Consider the following 20,692-nt stretch of genomic DNA (forward strand, 5'->3'; position numbering starts at 1 on the left):
TGAATGATTTTAAGGATTTCCCAACCATTGACAAAGAAGTGCAACTCATTGTTCAGGTGTCCAGGAAAGCAGGTGGTGATGGCTTCATCGACAACCTCAAGGAAGATATTGAGGAATTAATTGAGGGCCACAGAGAAACACTGACTAATGAAGAGTTAGAGGAACTGATAAAATCATCTACAGAAGACAAAGATAATGATGAACAGGAAGTGCCAATAACTTGGAATCTTCATAAATTTTCTCAAGTGTTCCAAGCAGCGAAACACTTTGAATGATTTAATTTCTGAATATGATCCTTCTATGGAACGAAGCCTCAAAATCACAAGTAGTATTACGGATGATTTGAGACCGTACCAAGAAATGTTTGAGGAGCTTAAGAGAAAACAGCGACAGTTGCCAATCACCATGTTTTTAAAGAAAAAACAACCAGCAGCAGCAGAGCCCACACGATCAACTCCTCGAGCTGAACCAGAGCCAACCACTTCGTCTATGACTCACTCTCCGTCACCAAGCCTGGCCCACCATCTCATGGATCGACAACAAGCCTTGACGACTCAATAATAGTGTTGTCAGGGGAAGAGGAAGACTAATCATTGGAGTGTGTAGAGTACAAGACTAGCAAGATATCCAGGGTGACTGATGACTGTTCAGGTTTACAGTATTGCATTGTAGTGTTTTCATTTTTTATTCTGTCATTCTTCTGACTCTCTATTATGTTATTAAAAATACTGTAAAATTACATTTTGCATATGTAGTCTTTATTATATACTGTACTGTACATTGCTGTATACAATACATAGTACTGTACAGGGTTGTATACACAAAATTGTACTTTATGGGTGATATAAGGGATTTTCAAGGGTCATTTTGACTATATGCAGTTTTTGCTTTACGCGCTGACTGTGGAACGTAACCCCAGTGTAAGATGAGACAGACCTGTATATTACTATACTTGACTGTTTGATTGCGTCAGACATAGGAGACAGATTACAAAGAACGCACAGAAAATTAACACAGATGGAAAATGGCAGACAAAGTATAATGGCTCTTTGTCTACTTCCCTACAAAGAGATTCGTGTGACCAGGGAGCATTATGTAAATTGACACTATAATAAGTCATAATGGTTACCTGATTCTGGTAAGGATTTTGGAAAATTGACAAGGCTGGTCTCTGAAGCATTCTGGAGCTCACGTAGCCGAGCCAAGTATTGCTGCTGTCCTAATGTGCCTTCTTCACTTTCAAATAGCCTTTTCTGAGAAAACCCCTGCTTCTGAAAAGTCAATTTCAAACCACCTTCCTGTTAAACAAATGCCAGGGTTAGAAGTTCAGGATTCTTGCATAAAACACATATATTCCAGAAGAGTTGAGAGAAAATGAGATCACACAAGACTTTAATCAAGCCTTGCTTTTCTTCCAAGTAACCAATCTAACCAGAAATTTTACAGGACCACCTTTATGAATACAAATTGTGAATAAATTAATATCTTAGCTGAAAAATTCAGATACTGAACATCTATCTACTTCCTTAATCTCATCCTATGCAAATCCAATTACTAGAACAGCGTTCGCATCCATTTGTGTTTACTATCAACAACTCTCAAATTACAAATATAGGAAATGAGTATTTTAGACACCTCTAGTATGGATATGAAACTCAGAATTTATTTGTAATCTTTTTAAAAGTACATGAAATTATAAAGTGCTAATTTGAGTAGGGCATGCTAAAATGTTCAAAAAAAGCCAAACTCACTGGAAACACCTATTATTTATGCAACTAACCAGATTATTAGAAACTGCATAAAACAGGCCATTTGAGGAAGCATCTGAACAGCAGGATTTCAGAAGTTTCAAGAGGGACATACATTCAGCTATGATCCCTCTCATGGGATATGCAAATTTAAAATTGCTCAATGCCCAAAAGAAACATATCCAAATACCCGTAAACTAATGTGCAAAGGAAGTAAGAGTGAGAGCAGGCAGCCACTTGCAGGTAAAGCATGCCGCACACCGCAATCGCAATCAGGTCCTAGGGCAATAAAAATAAACATACGTCATTGATTTTCACTGTAAACTCCTTTTCTCGTACATGCTTCTTCACCTTTGGCATCTGTGGCGATTGATCATGTTCTTCCTTAACACCTGCAGGTGGGGGTGTTGGTGCCCTAGGTTCAGTGTAGTCTGCAGCTGCACCCGGGCTATCCAGAAGTTTGGTTGTGTAGAAAGATGCTACTGTATTGCTGTCATAACTTCTTCTTGCTGAAGGCCATTTACCTTTCAACACTGTTTGACAAATACTGTCTAGTCGGTTAATCATAACTCGATCCTAGAAAAAACAAGAATTTTTTTTTTTTTTACAAAGGAACTGCTTACCAAATCTATACATTATGCCATTCAGAATGCAAATCTTCCTCTTCTACAAAGAAGAGAAAAGATGATCTCATGGTTAAGTCACTGGACTTGTACTCAAGATTTGGGTTCAATTCCTGGCTCTACAACACATTTTCCTATGTGATTTTAGATAAATCATATAATCTCTGTATACCTCACATAACCATTTGCAAAATGTGGACAATGATACTTCCTTTCTTCCACTCTCTGCGTACCTTGTCTATTTAGGTCCTGCTCCTGCAAATACTTAAGCCCATGCTTTGCTTTACTCATGAGTAGTCCCATTAATTTTAATGGGAATACTGTGGACAGTAAAATGAAACAGTGCAGAAGTGTTTGCAGATTTTTGGCCATGACCATTTGGGCTATCACCTAACATATGTTTGTGCAGTGCCTAGCTTAATGGGATCCTATTTAGGCTGCAGCATGTAGGTGCTACAATAATATAACAAACAACCACAAATATAAAAATAAATCTGCATGCTCTTATTCACAGTTCCTCTTGTCATGTTTGAATCTGTTTTGTTCCAGATTCAAATACCTTAGGTCCCAAGATGGCAGAGCACTAAGCACATATTTAATTTTAAACACACAAATAGTCCCACTGGAAAGTCAAGAATGTACTTAGACCTTAAGCAATACACGCTGAATTCCCCAAATAAAATGTAGGGGGCACTTTTAGAAGCTCTGTAATATAAAAATAAAATCTATAAAGTTTGCTGATACTGTTAGAGCATACATATTTGTCCAAGATATGTGAACATTAAAACTGCCCAATATATAAAATGCTCTTTACAGTTCTCTCCTAATCTTGATTATGTTCTACACCACTATACTCAGAACAAGGGCCTAATTTTCAAAAATGATTAGTTGTTTTGTTATGCCTCTATTTGTGGGTGTCCATAAATGGGCCTTCCACCTTCCCTATTAAAGTTAGATCATTTAAGAGCTCAAGTGGCTCTCTTAAAAATTGAAAATCATGAACACTGAAATCAAAGTTTTTTTTTTTTAAGAAAAATATTCATGATGTTCATGGAGTGGATGCAGCAAGCTCCTATTCCGTCTCCCTGTTCCAAAAATCCATTTACTATATAGTCTTCAGATAGATCGGTTGCAGGACTGGCGGTCGAGTCGTTGGGAGACCCGATGGGTCGGTATTGACACTCATGCCAAGGGACGTGTGTCTCCACAGATCTGTGTCAGCTGACTGGCGAGGCGCGCTTCGAATCCTGCTGTTAGTGCCCAGGGTCTGGAGACCGAAGAGGGCTTCTGTGAGCCTGCCCCAAGTCCGAGGCATGACGACTCCATGCAGGTAAGTGCTGGCGGGATGTCCCCTGCAATGGGGAATGGAACTGCTGAAGCTGGGACACTCAGAATGAGGCAGATTTACTCCTGGGCTTGGGTACTGTCAGAGCCGGTGTGGGCAGCACCAGTAGCGTCAGGATCTCCTGCACCGCCTGAAGGGACTCGGGCGCTGATGGGACTTGGAGCTGGTGGAGGCCCTCGTCACCATTCGGTGTGGCAGGCATAGTATAGGAGGGGCTTGATCGCTCAACATGAGCAGGGGCCCAACTCCCTGATGGAGGTGTTGAACCACCCAGCATGTGTTTTGGCTTTCCTCCAGCCCTCTCCTTTCTCTACGGAAAGTGGGAGAACTTCCTCTCGCAGACCTCTTGGGCTTCTTGGCTGAAAAGGGGGATCAGTGCCAGCTCATAGATGGCATTGACAGGGTGCTCCATACCAATGCTGCGGTGCTCGGCCCAAGTTGGACCTCTGCTCCGGTGCCGGGGTCAGCGCTGACCCCATCAGCAGTGCCCTGAGATGGATTTCTCTCTTTTTTGTTTTGGGTTTGAACGACTTACAGATGCAACACTTGTCACTTATGTGGCCTTCCCCTAGACACCTTAACAGCTAACGTTTGGGTCGCTGATGGGCATAGGCCCACTTACAAGGATCACATGGTTTAAAGCCTGGCGATCAGTCCCTAGGCTGAGTCCCATCCGGGACCAACTAACGAGAACTAATACTAAGGGTAAATACTAAACTACATACAACTATTTTAAAAAACAACGTTCATGAGACACACTGAAGTAAGTGAAAGCTAGCTGAAGCAGCAGAAGTTCCAGCACCGCAACTGGCAGCAAGAAGGAACTCAGGGTGGGGGGAGCCAGCAGTGCCTTTATACCGCGCTATGCAGGTGCCACTGCAGAGGGCACCAGAGCCGGTACCCTACAGATACTGCTAAGGGAAAAACTTCCGGCACTGGTGCATATAGCAAGCACACCCCTCTAATATGGAATGGACATGAGCAAGCACTCCAAAAACCATAGATTTTTACCTAGAACTGTCCATCTGATCCACCCATGTGCCTCTGCTCTCCTTGTGCACCGCATCAAGGGAATAAAAGGGGGGGGGGGTATTGCCAGACTGCCAGCATCTCAGCTCCTTCTCTACTGCCATTTCCCAGTAGGAGAATAGGGAGCAGCGAAAAAGGGCAGGTAGTGCACTATATATAGAGAAAAGATATCTCAAAGAACTCCTGTTACTACCCATCCTCCTCCTTCCAGGGATTGTCCCTATGTGTAGTGCACAACTGGTAATTCACAAGCTGTCACTCTAAGGAGGCAGGTGCCTAGAAACCTATGACATAACCTATCACTTCTCCAGGCAGGGTAGGTTTGCATCAGACACAGTTGTTCACACCTTGTACACAGTATCTAGAGAAGGCATGTACAAAGTGCCAGGGTGCTGCTCTGCAGATTTCAGTAACAGGGATATCTTTAAGGGAAGCTACAGATGTTGCACCTGAGCTTTAACTGAGTGTGTTTAACTTGAATGTGTTTCTGGTGTAAATTAAGCAAGTTGTGACCAAAGACAAAGAAAAGCACATTTACATGCATGGTAAACAAAGCCATCAGGAGAGCAAGTGGGGAAAGATGACCACTTAATGTCGATGGGGTAGGGAGAGTGCACCCCCTACTCCCGAAGCCCTCCTGCCTCTTGAAGCAGCATCACTGAACTTTGGGAAGACAAAGAGAGAAGCCATTTTGCCTTCTGTCACATAACACACTAAAAGGGCCAAAGCTCTTGAAATCATAGCATGGCGGATCCTTTAACCAAGCAGTTTGAAGTCTCTGGGAACTGAATATAGATGAGAAAACTGCTTAAGCAAAGATTGCAACTTGTTGAAATTAAGTTTAATTTTAGAAGCATATTTTTATTTTTGTTTACTTGTTTAATAAACTTGTTTTATTTATACTATACACCAACTCAGTGTGTTAACCCCAGTTAAGTTAATAAGCTTTTGGGTACTGTCTCTTGAAGGGAGCAGCAAACTAACTTCTGTAAGTTTTTGCTGAGAGGGCTAGGCACTACATGGCAGACGTTTTGTAGAAAATACAGGACAGGGAGGGTCTTGGCGTCACCCTGTGTATGCCAGTTGTTGGCATCAGGGCTATAAGCCACAGCAGCATAGCATTCAAGACATCCAGAGTTCCAGACCAGGCAGTGACACAACCTGACTGGTTTGAGTCAAAACCCAAAATGTCACACTGGCATAGTCACAATAGGATTTACCCCCAGCTTGCTATTTTAACTCATCAACCCCCAAGAAAAATGACCCAACTATCACACTTGAGCTTGAAAATGGTATTACAAACTTACCTTTGGCCAATATGATGCAGCCAACATATATCCACCTTGCAAAAGATAGTTGGAATTTGGCGTCCCGTTGTTCAATTGGAAACAGTCCTGGGTCTCATCTTGTGTGGTGCTCAGAGAGGCTACACTCTCTTCGTCATATGCTTTGATGTGAGGGGTTCCTTCTGCTAAATAAAAGTATTACATATAACTTGAAGCAGTATAGAAAAATATAGCTAATTTTTGTTTAGGATGCTCCACAAAGTATGTAAAGGTTTGGAAAGAAAAATTTGAATACTAATAAAAAATGAAATTTTTACTTTGGGAATATGCAAGGCTGATTTTTAAATTAGGAGTGCTGAGGCTCTTCTATGTAAATTGTGAACTACTACTATTACTCTGCACATAACTATATTCCTATTCTCTTTTCTAGAGCTTAACATGTGAAGTATTCAGATATTTCAAAACAGGTTACTTGCTAAAGTCTAATATGAAATCCCTTGTGTACTTTTTAGAACACAAAAATTTCATTTTGAAGTGAAATGAAATGTGAGTTCAAGACAATAAATCAATTCCATTTTTAAATAGCAAAGTAAGCAAGGAAAGCAAAGTGGTTGTCACCAGAGTGTGTTAAATCTATTGAGGGGATATTACTTTTTATATGTGGTCCATTTCAATTATTGGATGGGGTGTAGAAGGCTCTATTTGCCTCCCCAACGTTTTTTTAAATGATGTGTCTACATAATATTACAATTTTAAACATACATTTTTAAAATCTGAGTTTCTTTTCAACTAACATTCTATTGTTTCTTCTTCTCCCTGACCCTCACCTATTTACCCCACATTCCAACCTCCATTTTTTAATTTCTTTCCTCTTCCAGACCATCTCCAACAGAAGAAGAAAATCAGGGATATTATGTCTCTGTGTTTGCACAGTATAAATTTCCTTGTAGCAAGGCCAGACATATTTTTAAACTAACAGCCAACGCTGCGTAGGAAAGAGTAGAGATGCGATAGCAATGTCAGATAATTCTGCAAGACTCAAACTTACGTGTAACAAAAAATGCAAGATTACAATTATGTACATAAGTGAAAGCGAAAGATAGAGATTTTCATTGCTTTAAATCAGTTAATATCATATTTTAGCTGTGCACTGTGTGGTTAAGTTACGAAGGATGGATGGGTGTGGTTTTTTATTTTTTGTAGAAAAAGCATCTGTGTCACAACACACTACTTTCTACAAAAAAGTGTTTCCATTATCAATCTAATAATAAAATATTGATAAAAAATGCTACCCCACTTATTTGCTAAAATATTACAAGTTTTCTGTGGTAGAGAACCACAGTTTGCCTCTCTGCTGAGCCCTCCCCCCCAGTCACTCCCTGATCCTGGGCCAGATGTGCATCAGGATGGTCCCAAGCATAATTCAGCACAGTTTGAAAGACGCTGTAAATTGTACCACCTGCCAATAGTACTAATGGTAGCTTAGAATCATTCAGGTGTAGTTCAGTCCTAGCAAAGTCTCCTTTCTCTAAACACAATTAACGACTAACCTAGCTCCACAACACCACACGATCCCTCTGTGCAAGGGAGACTGAGGGGATATCATCTCATGGTGCCTAAACTGGCTTTGCACCCAGAAACTGCTTGTGGCACAGCACCAAGCAGCCACAATACAAGGATGAGAATGCACTAGATAACAAAAGATAACTCATAACATCCATGTCAAATCTCAACTCCTAAATATTAATACTTCAAAAACTGAAATGGATTTTGAATGCTTCGGACCACCAAAAACCTCTCTATTTCAAACAGATATGTAACTCATTTTTCCTGTATTCCCTCCGCCCCTTTCATGCGGGTCCAAAACGTAGAGCCTGCTGAAAACTTTCTTCCCCTAGAGCAGTGTTTCTCAATAACCTGTCTGTGGACCAGCACCAGTCACTCAGATCTCCCTGACACAGTTTAGGAAGGCAGCAGAAAGGTCCAGGGTATCAAAAAGGTTGAGAGAAACACTGCTCTAGAGAGCCCTGTAAGTAGCGTGGAGGTAGAAGTGTTTTGGTGATCCCTTCCATCAACTGAAGTATTGTTTTCATGCAAAATGGTGCAGTTGCTAAGCATGAACATCCTGGGATTATAGAAATAATGGAAGTATTAACAATGGTTTAGTAACCAAGATTAAAATCACTAAATAGTGAGGCCTTTGTTACAAATACTGTCTTCTCAAAAACAGTTTGAACACAACAGATAGGTCTAAAATACTAGTTTCTGTCAAGTGTGCAATATATAGGACAGCTGCACAAAAGGTGCTATAAATGGTGTACTACACATGAAAAAAAAATTATATATTAAAGAGATGGTGCATAATGAATTGCATTGAAGTTAAGAGAACTTTCCAGCAGTTACCAAATCTTAAAAATGGAAATTTCTAATTAAACAGCAACAGAAAGTCAGACAGACTGATTTACACTCCCTAGCTAACATTTTACAACTAAAGAGTCAGACACATCATTGGTCACATAGGCTAAACTGGCAGGAGGTGGAAAGGGCACGAATACAGTCCCTATTACCTGAACCTGCAGCAATTTTACAGGATACTGCCACTAAACCTAAATTTTATTGTTAAATTGTTTAAGCCACTCCTCCTCGTCTCCTTTATCAGTTTCTTATCGACAGCATCCCCTTGACAATGCCCATTTGGTCCTGCAGGCAGAGGAGCATTGCAACATCAGAGGTTACTCAGTCAGTAACTCTAACCCTAGCCTTAAACCTAAACACTAACCTGTTTACCTTAGTCATCTCCCTCCTTGACAGCCAAGTCAGAGAGATTCTACTAAAAGAGTTTTAAGTAGGCAAAGGTAAATGATCTTGCCTGAGCTAGGCATAGTGTGGAGAGAGCCACAGTGCAAATCTCATCTCATTCCTATTCAGCCAATACAGCTCCTGATTTAGAACAGAGATTTTCAAACTGGGATGAGAGCACGGAATATATTTTTTGGGGGGGGGGGGGGCACATGAGAAGCTGTAGCGGGGGAAAAAATGACTGTACTCATTCAGAGCTGGGTGGCCAGAGAGCTGCAGATGCCTGCCAGGCAGCGCTGCCACCAATAAGAATGACAATATCATACCATGCCACCCTTACGTCTTCACTGCTGCTGGTGGGGGCGCTGCCTTCAGAGCTAGATGCCTGACCAGCAGCTGCTGCTCTCTGCTCTGCCTTCAGAGCTGAGTGGCTAGAGAGCGATGGGGTCTGGGGGGAGAAACTGCTACAGACACAAAGAAGGGGTGTGCAATAAGTTTGAGAACCATTGATCTAGAACAGCCCCTCTATTCCAGTCCTGAACTCCTATGCCACCCCAACTCTCTTAGTTCTGACTGCCACTTTCATTTGCTGATTCATTTTGACCAACAGAATTGAGTATGCAAATGAACTGGAGGGTGAGAGTGATGACTAGCTGATTTACTTCTGATGTCACAATGCTTCAGAGACATGCCATCTAGTTGACTGTTAAGCCTCAGGTTGCTAAGTCAAATACATACTATAGTCAAGATTTTTACCACATGAAATCTATCAATAGATTTGCTATGGGTGAGATTTTCAAAGGTACCTAAATAACACAGAAACACAAATCCTATGGAAAAAACCCACCATGGAACTAGTGCTCCCAAGCCACACAGCTGATTTTGAAAATTCTATCTTATTTGTTCCTAGGTCCTACACTAATCCACATTCTTGTTTATATTTTCTGAATAGTTTTGAGGTCTGAATAGCGGTGCAAAAATGCTTGAAAATTTGTCAGTGAATGCAAAAAAAAAAAAAAAAAAAGGAGCAAAAACACCACATTGCTTTCTCTAATATTTCTTGTACTGGCAGTGATCAGCTTAGTAACACACATAATCCAGGTAAACTTCACTACACTGAAAAGTCAAAGCTGAGTATCTGGTCACACACATTATGGTCAAGATTTTCAGATCTCGTTGAGAGGCTATATTGGGGACATAATACAAAGTTGCATTCACTATGTTTCTTATAAACTTTTCCAGAGCCAAGACACTGAATGACTCAAGTGGCTGGTATGGAATACAGAGCCTTACCCTTCCAGATTGCCACTTACAAAGCAGCCCTGGGCAGCAATGCCAGAAAGGTGCTGATGACTGTTCTGTCTCCTATGGGGAATGCGTTTGGCCACAGCCCAGTTCCACTACACTGGTACGTACGTTACAAAAAACATCGGCACAGTCGGCACTGTTAGATAGCAGAGTAAGTAGTGTGGCTAAGTAATGAGTAAGCAGGGAAGGTGACTCCACTACTGACCTCTGCAGCTGGCTGCGGAAGCACGTGGGTGGGGCAATATGATGAAACTTCAGTTTCCAGGAATGTGTGTAGTACCTTTCACCACTTTTAAACTAACATGTGAAACTATATTCCAAAACACTGTGTAGGTTCTGTAAACTGTGTGGCTGAACTGTTGAAATACCATCATATTTACATCAGGTTGTTCTAAATATGACTGTACAACCCAGCACATATAATTCAACTGTTTTATTTCCCATTCTCCCTTCTCAGGGATTCATGTTTGGAAAGTCTGGGGAAGTTCTGACCAAGAGATTGTGATCTTTGTCATTCAAAGCATTGCTTCAGCAGGTACAGGTCATGTTTCTGGGTCAGAGCGATAGACAGCAATTATGCAGCACTCCTGCCATGTGAGCCAGGTGGCTTTTGTGGGCTGATGTTTGTATAACACCATGAAAATTCCTGGTTCCCTGCGGCTTGTGTAGAGCCTCCTTCCAATACGGCTTTGAGAGAACCCATCCGTATCAATATATTAGAAGCAAGAGGAAGATGAAGGACAGGGTAGGCCCACTGCTCAGTGAGGAGGGAGAAAAAGTAACAGGAAACTTGGAAATGGCAGAGATGCTCCATGACTTCTTCGTTTCTGTCTTCACCGAGAAGTCTGAAGGAATGCCTAACACAGTGAATGCTAATGGGAAGGGGGTAGGTTTGGAAGATAAAATAAAAAAAAAAAAACAAGTTAAAAATCATTTAGAAAAGTTAGTTGCCTGCAAGTCACCAGGACCTGATGAAATGCATCCTAGAATACTCAAGGAGTTAATAGAAGAGGTATCTGAGTATCTAGCTATTATCTTTGGAAAATCATGGGAGACAGGAGATATTCGAGAAGACTGGAAAAGGGCAAATATTGTGCCCATCTATAAAAAAGGAAATAAAAACAATCCAGGAAACTACAGACCAGTTAGTTTAACTTCTGTGCCAGAGAAGATAATGAAGCAAGTAATTAAGGAAATCATCTGCAAACACTTGGAAGGTGGTAAGGTGATAGGGAATAGCTAGCATGGATTTGTAAAGAACAAGTCATGTCAAACTAATCTGATAGCTTTCTTTGATAGGGTAACGAGCCTTGTGGATAAGGGAGAAGCGGTGGATGTCCTATACCTAGACTTTAGTAAGGCATTTGATACGGTCTCGCATGATTTTCTTATCAATAAACTAGGCAAACACAACTTAGATGGGGCTACTGTAAGGCAGGTACATAACTGGCTGGATAATAAGTACTCTCTGAGTATGGTTAATGGTTCCCAATCCTGCTGGAAAGGTGTAACAAGTAGGGTTCCGCAGGGGTCTGTTTTGGGACCGGCTCTGTTCAATATCTTCATCAACGACTTAGATACTGGCATAGAAAGTATGCTTATTAAGTTTGCAGATGATACCAAACTGGGAGGGATTGCAACTGCTTTGGAGGATAGGGTAATTCAAAATGATCTGGACAAATGCAAAGTGCTCCACTTAGGAAAGAACAATCAGTTTCACACATACAGAATGGGAAGAGACTGTCTATGAAGGAGTATGGCAGAAATGGATCTAGGGGTTATAGTGGACCACAAGTTAAATATGAGTCAACCGTGTGATCACACAGAATGGGAAGAGACTGTCTAGGAAGGAGTATGACCGAAAGGGATCTAGGGGTTATAGTGGACCACAAGCTAAAACATGAGTCAACAGTGTGATACTCTTGCGAAAAACGCAAACATGATTCTGGGATGCATTAACAGGTGTGTTGTAAGCAAGACACAAGAAGACATTCTTTTGCTCTACTCTGCGCAGGTTAGGCAACAACTGGAATAGTGTGTCCATTTCTGGGCACTGCATTTCAAGAAAGATGTGGAGAAATTGGAGAGAGTCCAGAGAAGAGCAACAAGAATGATTAAAGGTCTAGAGAACATGACCTATGAAGGAAGGCTGAAAGAATTGGGTTTATTTAGTTTGGAAAAGAGAAGACAAAGAGGGGACATGATAGCAGTTTTCAGGTATCTAAAGGGGTGTCATAAGGAGGAGGGAGAAAACTTGTTTACCTTAGCCTCTAATGATAGAACAAGAAGCAATGGGCTTAAACTGCAGCAAGTGAGGTTTAGGTAGGACATTAGGAAAAAGTTCCTAACTGTCAGGGTGGTTAAATACTGGAATAGCCTGCCCAGGGAGGTTGTGGAATCTCCATCTCTGGAGATATTTAAGAGTAGGTTAGATAAATGTCTATCTGGGATGGTCTAGACAGTATTTGGTCCTGCCATGAGGGCAGGGGACTGGACAGAATGACCTTCCAAGGTCTCTTCCAGCCCTAGAATCTATTAAATGAATGAGCATACACCACTTATATAATATGCTAATATCCCATAGTAACAAATCACATATCTGCACCTAACTTCATAACTGACCCTTGATGTTGCAGCCTAAAACCTTACCTTTAGGGGTGGGAACTCTCTCCTAACCCACACAACCCAACTCTACTGCCAGAAAGTTAATGATCACCATTATACAACATTCGTTGAACTCATAGTGGAAACCAATCTAAAGCAGATCTTGAATATTAGCACTTTTAATGTATTTTTCTCTCCATCACAGAAAACAGAGCAGAGGGTTACATTATTAACAGTAAAACAGTTGAATTGAATTCAAGACATTGAGAATCATGCTCCCCCTATTGTCTAATTCCTGTCATGACAATCTTTGAGCTAACACTTTGGCAGAATACAGTTCTTATTGTCACAATTCTTTCTGCGGTTGGGAAGGCACTATGTGGCATGATACTTTGCTGCTTCAGGAAATACTTTAAGATGAGGTAAAGAAGAGACAAATAGAGTGTTGGGGAAACGAAGGGAAGGGACAGGAGGCACAGAAACATAAGGGAGATTTTATAAAAGGAGGATCTGTTGCTCTAGATATCTAAGTTTGGTAACTAAAACTGGTCCCCTCATACTTGTAGGTGGGTGCTGAGATAGTACCTCAAATTACTCTTAATGATCTTTGGCAGATTGTAGGTCTATGAGTTTCCAAGAGGTACCTAGGAGTGGTGCAGTAATGTGGGACAAGGGATGAATGAGGAGAGAAAAACAGAAGAGGCACCAAAAGAACCTAAATATGGGAGGAAAGAAAAGAAATGGGAAAGAGGGAAAAAAACATTTTTGCAGAAATTCTGACAATTCATCCTTCCTCCTCCATCTGAGTTGAATGCTGAACACAGTTCTCTATGGAATCAGTCAACATGACTCACTGAATCGACAGAGGTCTTGGTAGGAAGTGATGGGAAGTGTAGAGTATTTGCTTTTACTATGTATTCTCTTATTCCTACGTCTTTTATATGTTTTTCAATATTCAGTATTTTTACTTTTTAAATTATGATGTAGCAATAGGACTTTTGCCACTTACCTCGCTTTTGTGCCTCTTCATCATCACTGTCACTCTCTTCAGATGACGACGATGACGACGACGATGATGAAGATGATGATGATGAAGAGGAGGAGGATGCTGAAGAACAAGAGGAGGAGGATGAAGAGCTGGATCCTGATCGGGAGCGTGAACAAGAAGAGGAAGAGGAAGAGGATGATGAAGATGACCTGGAAGAACAGGATGATCTGTCTGAATCAGAGTCAGAATCAGAACTAGAGTCTGACCCTCTTTTGTTGACTCTCTGTTTTTTGGAAGCAGGGTTTGGCGTAAGGGGTTCTGTCCTTGCTGCAACCATACGCCTGTCATTTTCACTCTTCACACCAGGTTTGTGGTCTGTAGTCTGTAATGGCGTGCCATTTTTGGGGCTCAAAGGTTCAGATTTCATCACTGTCCGTGTTTCCTCAGTACACATAGATTCCTCTTCAGATGACTGAGGGTCCTCTTTAAGGTTTTCATTTTTAAGCTTTGTATCCTCAAGAGCATTCCCTTTAGTATCTGGCAATCTTGACTGAGGTGTAAGAGGAGACGCAGACAATGCCATCTGATACTGATGTAAAAGTGGAGTAGAATTCCTTGATAGCACCACTTTATTCTGACTGTAATTCCTCTGGGCAGACATAAATGAGAGTTCAGGATCACGAAGAATGTGATAGTCTGTTCTGCTAACCCCATGTTTAGCAGCTCCAATAAGTAAATCCCTGTCATGAGTCCCACACTCCCACCAGACTGGCAAGTCTGGATTTGGCTGACAAAGTTTCAAGCGTTCAAACAGCTGTGGATGTCGGAGGGCCTGTTCTCGTACCTTCCTCAGGAGTTCAATACGATATAAGGTCCGAGAAGCACGCTCCTCTGTAATTGGTTGGATAAAAATGGTTGGGTCTACAAGTTCTGTATAAAAATAAAACAAATGGGAGTATCTGGCAAACAAAACCGTGTAGTGCAGATTAGAAGCAGGTGACACTAACCAGTTAACATTCAAGTCCCACAAAACATAGACCTCATGTTCCACATTAGACTTTCCCCATTTTCTTCTCCCCTAATAAAATTTTGGGAAGCAGACAGAGTTGTAGCTTTTCGGAAAGAGGAAACAAATAATATTTTGTCTGATCAGTATCGACTACATGACTCAAAAAATATTGTTAAAACATACTGTACTCTATTTTCCTATGATACATACCTTCTTTTGAGGGAAGGCGACAGACTCTCCTGCACATAGACATAAATGCATACAAGTACTTCTCTAAACTCTCATCAGTTTTCTTATGTAGCCTAGCCATGGCTCTAAATTTTGTCCAGTCAAATCGACCCCCGTCAGGATCAAACACCACTCCAAATGTGGATACAACCCTGTAAAAATCAGCTTCTTCTCTTCTTGTCCATCTTGGTTGGTAATAGAAAGAAAAAAAACATATCAATCAAGTTTGGACATTTAGTAATGTTCTTAATATTATCACTTGTGACAATTAGTGACCACAGCTTTTAAAAAATTTGAAGTCTTTTTGAGTTTCTGTAGGCTCATGCGTTTAAACTGAATACTTTTACTTTGCACAAACCTTTGCTGCCTTTCAATCTTGGCTGCCATTTTTGGATTTAGAGCAGCTTCTTCATATGGAGGCTGCATCACAGTGGCCTGAACTGGAAACGTCGGTTGGATTTGCTGGGCCTGCCTGTTCTTACTAGTCCGTTGGTAGGCTGTTATTAGGCGGCGCAGACGTGTTGTTAAAGCAGACTGAGTGGGCCAATAAATTTTGTCTCCTTCCATCATCTGACCATCTACATTAAAAGAAAATCAAACAAAACCAAAGAAACAAGTCAAGTATTGATGGTGCCTCAGGTTCTGCATTATCCCCAAAGCAGGGGTGCATCAAGAAATAATGTAGTCCAGCAGGACAGGATACTATACATCAATAACAACAATCATATATGAAATTTAATGTACTTTACCTCCGTCAGCTATTACTAGATCTCCTGGCGATGAAGCATCATCCTAAAAAACCCAAGATTTGAAATAAAAATATGAATCCATCAGAGACGTAGTTAAAGAACACACACCTTAGGTAGACAACTAATAAAAGTAAAATAAGAATAACAGTATGTTATAGACAATTGGCTATTAAGGCATCTTTAATATGAAGGGATCACACAAAAATACTTTTTAAAAGACTTTTATGAGACTTATAAGAAATATTAAAAATGTTAAAACCACTAGCTCCATGAAGTTAGAAGTAACTTTTCATTATGATACAAAGAACTAAAAACAGATGCATACCATACCTCCATATCATCTTTAAACATTGCTGGGGCTGGTTTATATTCTGGATCTTCTACATCCCTGTTAAAAGTTCAACATAGCAAAATAATCTATTTTAATACTCTTTTAAAAGGACCTATTCTATTTATATTATGCAAAGCAATTCTAAATCAAGAAGGATTTATTCTCTGGTTAATTTTCTACTGGGAAATCTCAGTCACTGTACTTTGGAGGGGAAAAAACATTACAACAGGAACTATGGCTTCAACATTTTCCCTCTTTCCAAGAGGTCTTCTATCTGTGGCCCTAAATTGTGGCCATCAACCCTCTGTCTCATGAAAAATGAACAACTACTCCTCTTTGGAAGTTATCAGTGCTACTCAAATTGATCTAAAGTGGTTGCTGTTTAGCAACACTAGACATTTCTGGCCTCTAGAGGAAAAGTTGACTAATGCGGTAGCACTCCCAATTTCTGCTGGCTTTTGTACTGAGGAATCAAAGTCACATCTCTCATACAGCAATGCAAAGCACTATCATTGCCACATGGATAACCTAAGTTTTTATGTTACCAGTGAATTCCCGTGTCTAAATATTGGGCTATAAAATACACTGGGCCTGATTTTCTTTTCACTTACCCTGAAATATACCAGAAATAATGCCATTTACATCAATCAACTTACACTAGTGTAAAAATAGTGTGAGAAGAGAATCAGGCCCAGTGTATAAGTTTAGTTCGGTTTATATCAAACAGCTTATAACAAAACTGAAACATTCATACCCATCAATGTAATCATTTGCTCTTTGTTCAGCAGCGACTGCTTTCTCATCTGGTTTGCCCACCCTTTCCAAGAAACAGAGTGCAGGATCTGCTCTAATAGTGTTGTACTTTTCATAGCCTGAATGGGAAGAAGTAATAACATACAAGTGATTTTTAAAAGAAGGCATAAAAGGAAACAAAAGGAAAGGTTTGTGTCAGGGGAAATATATATTTAGTCATCCATCATCCTTTTACTTACCATGCTTAAAAACTCCAATTAGGAGGGATTTATCTGCATCTACATCCCACCATTCTGCAGGGACCTCAGAATGCTCTGGCTCAGGTACCCAAACGTCAACTTCACTGAAAAATTCACCAATAAAACAAATGTAAATCTACACAAGGAAGGATGAAATTTAATTTGTCTTTGTTATTCCCCATTTTATACTTCAATTTTTAACAGAAAGCAGCAATAATTTTACATGTCCAAACATACAAAAACTAGCCTCTGATCCACAAGCTAAACATCATTTTATTCACAGCTTCCATGTTGGTTAAAAGACAGAGTATACAGGCCACATTCTCTTTTACAAAAATATCTGTAAATTGGCATTCCAAGAAATTTAAAAAAAAAAAAAAAAAAGCACTGACAGATGCATAAATCGTAAACAGTGCAACATGAATGAAAATGACAATTTTTCCCACTGATGACTGAGAGCTTTGGTAATTTGCAGCTAAATTAAAGCATATAAAATTGCTTTTGATAGCACTGAAACCAAATGAAATTTTTGTCATTACCTTCAATGAGAGTAAAAAGAGACCCATTATCTGAATTCTATCACTAAGAAGCATGGGAATCCTGCTGACAGAGTATAAATCAGGTGACTTTGTATTTGTCCTAAATATATTTATATTTCCTAAAACTTAGAATTGCTAATGATAAAAAAGTAAACACAACAGAAACAATTTTTTCATGGGCAAAAATTGTAAATGTTATTTGTTGTTTTTCCCTATGAGGTATTCTTACTTAATAGTTTACATTTAAAAATAAGCAAAAAAACTTAAGTATAGTTCACCTGGCATCAACTCCATCAAACACTTTTTGGCATTCATTACCAATGACTTCTTGTTTTAAGTAATACAGCATTCGTACTCGAAGCAAGACCCTAAAAACAAACACATAACAAACAGACATTAGAACTCTATCAAGCTTTATGTTTGGAAGGCTTTTTTGTGAAATTAACTAGTTATTGGTTTTTTTGCAATGTTGCTTTTTCCTGAAATACAGGGGGAACTGGTAGTGATCCTATATTTGGACTGCCTAACATTTAAGATTCGTACAACCTTTACCTGAGAACCTCTAAGACCTCCATTCTTTGCAACAAGCCTTTGAAAGTCAAGGCATGTCTCTAGCCTTCTTGTCCCCTGAAATTCTGTTCAGGTTTGGCTGAGTTATAAACTGTTAAAAATTGCCATTTCCCTTCCCTCACTTGCATTCCTCAGGAAAAATGTTGGCAGCCCACCCATATAACATTCTAGAAAGCCAGGCCAATAGCAAAGCAGCAGCAGTACCATGGTCAGACACTCTACCGGAAGCTGCCAGAGCAGCAGGGAGAACAAAAGCTAGGCTGGACAAGCCTCCTGCAAGAACCCTCCAGCATCCAGCAAATGGCCCATCTGCCGCTTTGAGGGAACTACATGCAACAGGAACTCTCAAACTCAAGAGGGAGTGGGAGGAACACCCTCAAAAGATGAACTTGGTAGCTTATATTCATAAATTTGCTACACACTAACAATGAAGGACTGACCAGAGACATTGAATTTATTGCTTATTACTACCATCTATAAGCCCATGGTCTGCATATCACATAGGTTGGGGAAGGCTGTGCCTCCCCAAACAGCCTGGTGTGTCCCCACCCACGCTCCTCCCTGAATCCCCTCCTGGCTTGCCCTTCTCCCTTGGCCCCAGCCCAGGCACGCTGCTCCTCCTTCAGGGCAGCGTGCTGTGGCTAGGGTAGCTGGGACTTGGCGGGGGGGGGAGGGAGAGGGAGGGCTCGGGCTGCCCGGCACTGGGGCCACACCACCCAGCACTCGGGGCAGGAGGCACTGGGGCTGCCTGCTCTGTGCCTGGGGGAGGTTGACTGCCCTGCACTCGGGAGGGGGGGGGCACCCGCTCTGCTTGCGGGGTTGGGGGGGCTGCATTAGGGGCGGCTTGAAGAAGGTGGCAAGTCTTCGGATGGGGGGAGGGGGCGGGGCTAGCTAGGGGCCTCCCCCAGCCGGCAGTTCACCCACCGCCCAGTATAAGCCATTTAACACCCAAACCTCCCACTCAGCTTTTTTTCCCCCTCTATGACTGGACAGATGTTAACATGGCACTTCACCTTGAATGGTCCCTTGAAATATGTGTTAAATATTAATACTAAACAATCTGTTCTACCTTATATTTAGCTCTGTCACTCTGAGCCCGTTTCCCAGACCTGAAGAACTCTGTGTAACCTCAAAAACTCGTCTCTCTCACCAACAGGCGCTAGTCTAATAAAAGGTATTACTTAGAGCTCTTTGTTTTTATTTTATTTAATTTTGCCCCAGGAATTTATCAGTGTTTACTACCACAACAACAAAAACAAGAGAAAATCAGTGCAAAAAATTATTTTTTTCTGGGTAAATATCGGGGTTTACTTTGGTGGATGGAAAGACAGGCAAAAAGTATTCAGTAGATTAATGCTTTGAATTCTGTTAATCACTGTGGTGTGCTGCAGAATTAAAACAGAACTCAAAACACAATGCCCCTCTAAGTTTAGAGAACAATATATCTCTAAACCCCAAATAAAACCATTCATTTGAATAAACAATTTACTGTTGTAGACTTACAACTACTAGCCTATAAATATTTACATTTAATACTTGGGCCACACAATTTGCAGCACATACACTCAACTTCATCTTTTTCTCTTGTTTCTGTTTTTTAAAAACTTTCCTTGTGTTCTGAAACTTATTCGGATACAGATTTTTGGTCGTCCCCCTCATTTTAATGTGTCAAATCTTTAAACCATTATTTGCTAACAGCTTGAAATGCGTAAGTGATGGGAATGGGTTTCATCAGTATGTTCAGATGCACGCCTGCTTGTTTATTGTGTGTACCTTCTAGACCAGGGGTTGGTAACCTTGCAAAACTGCTGTGCCGAGTCTTCATTTATTCACTCTAATTTAAGGTTTCGTGAGCCAGGAACACATTTTAATGTTTTTAGAAGGTCTCTTTCTATAAGTCTATAATATATAACTAAACTACTGTTGTAGGTAAAGTAAATAAGGTTTTTAAAATGTTTAAGAAGCTTCATTTAAAATTAAATTAAAATGCAGAGCCCCCCAGACCAGTGGCCAGGACCCAGGCAGTGTAAGTGCCACTGAAAATGAGCTCGTGTGCTGCCTTCGGCATACGTGCCATAGGTTGCCTACCCCTGTTCTAGACTAATACACAGCCTTACTTCAACAGGCAGCTTTGCATATACACACAGACTAGTGTATTTTTGTAACACATATATTTCATGAAATGTATTGTATTTTCCTAATAAAACAAGTTATTTTTTATATATTTGAATGATACAGAAGTTGGGTGAAAATCAGAAAAATCAAGTAATACTTTCTGTAAAACTGGGAATTTTTCAGTAAAAATCTTTTAAAACTGAAACAAAGGGGCTTCACATTAATTCACCCATGCTGTGTCTCTATACTTATGGAGGCTCATGTAGCCTTAATTCAACCTCCCCTGTATGTATGCGTTATGGAAGTCATTAGTTACCGTTTTTTCCCTCACAGGAAATGCTGTTCATTCACAGCATACATAATGGACTCACAAAGAGGCTGAATTAAGACTATATGGACCAGGCATTTCATAATTTTCAAATGCATCAT

The 20,692-nt window shown here is 40.5% G+C and overlaps 1 protein-coding gene across 13 annotated transcripts in view; it reads right to left on the minus strand.

The window, feature by feature from the left end:
* CHD9 (chromodomain helicase DNA binding protein 9) overlaps nt 1–20,692 on the minus strand; it is a 204,044-nt gene that overhangs the window by 23,715 nt on the left and 159,637 nt on the right. For 9 of the 13 annotated variants that reach the window (XM_030581909.1, XM_030581904.1, XM_030581914.1 and 6 more), the window contains 11 exons: nt 17,857–17,946; nt 17,040–17,143; nt 16,802–16,919; nt 16,047–16,104; nt 15,717–15,759; nt 15,326–15,545; nt 14,950–15,152; nt 13,752–14,660; nt 6,053–6,216; nt 2,052–2,324; nt 1,130–1,298 (listed from right to left, as the gene is read on the minus strand). In XM_030581909.1, coding sequence (XP_030437769.1) covers nt 1,130–1,298; nt 2,052–2,324; nt 6,053–6,216; nt 13,752–14,660; nt 14,950–15,152; nt 15,326–15,545; nt 15,717–15,759; nt 16,047–16,104; nt 16,802–16,919; nt 17,040–17,143; nt 17,857–17,946 — 2,351 coding nt within the window. The remainder of the gene's footprint in view (nt 1–1,129; nt 1,299–2,051; nt 2,325–6,052; nt 6,217–13,751; nt 14,661–14,949; nt 15,153–15,325; nt 15,546–15,716; nt 15,760–16,046; nt 16,105–16,801; nt 16,920–17,039; nt 17,144–17,856; nt 17,947–20,692) is intronic. The other 4 variants (XM_030581907.1, XM_030581911.1, XM_030581908.1 and 1 more) reach the window with 3 other exon arrangements.

Source organism: Gopherus evgoodei, chromosome 12, assembly GCF_007399415.2.
Source record: "Gopherus evgoodei ecotype Sinaloan lineage chromosome 12, rGopEvg1_v1.p, whole genome shotgun sequence".
Taxonomy (NCBI): Eukaryota; Metazoa; Chordata; order Testudines; family Testudinidae; genus Gopherus; species Gopherus evgoodei.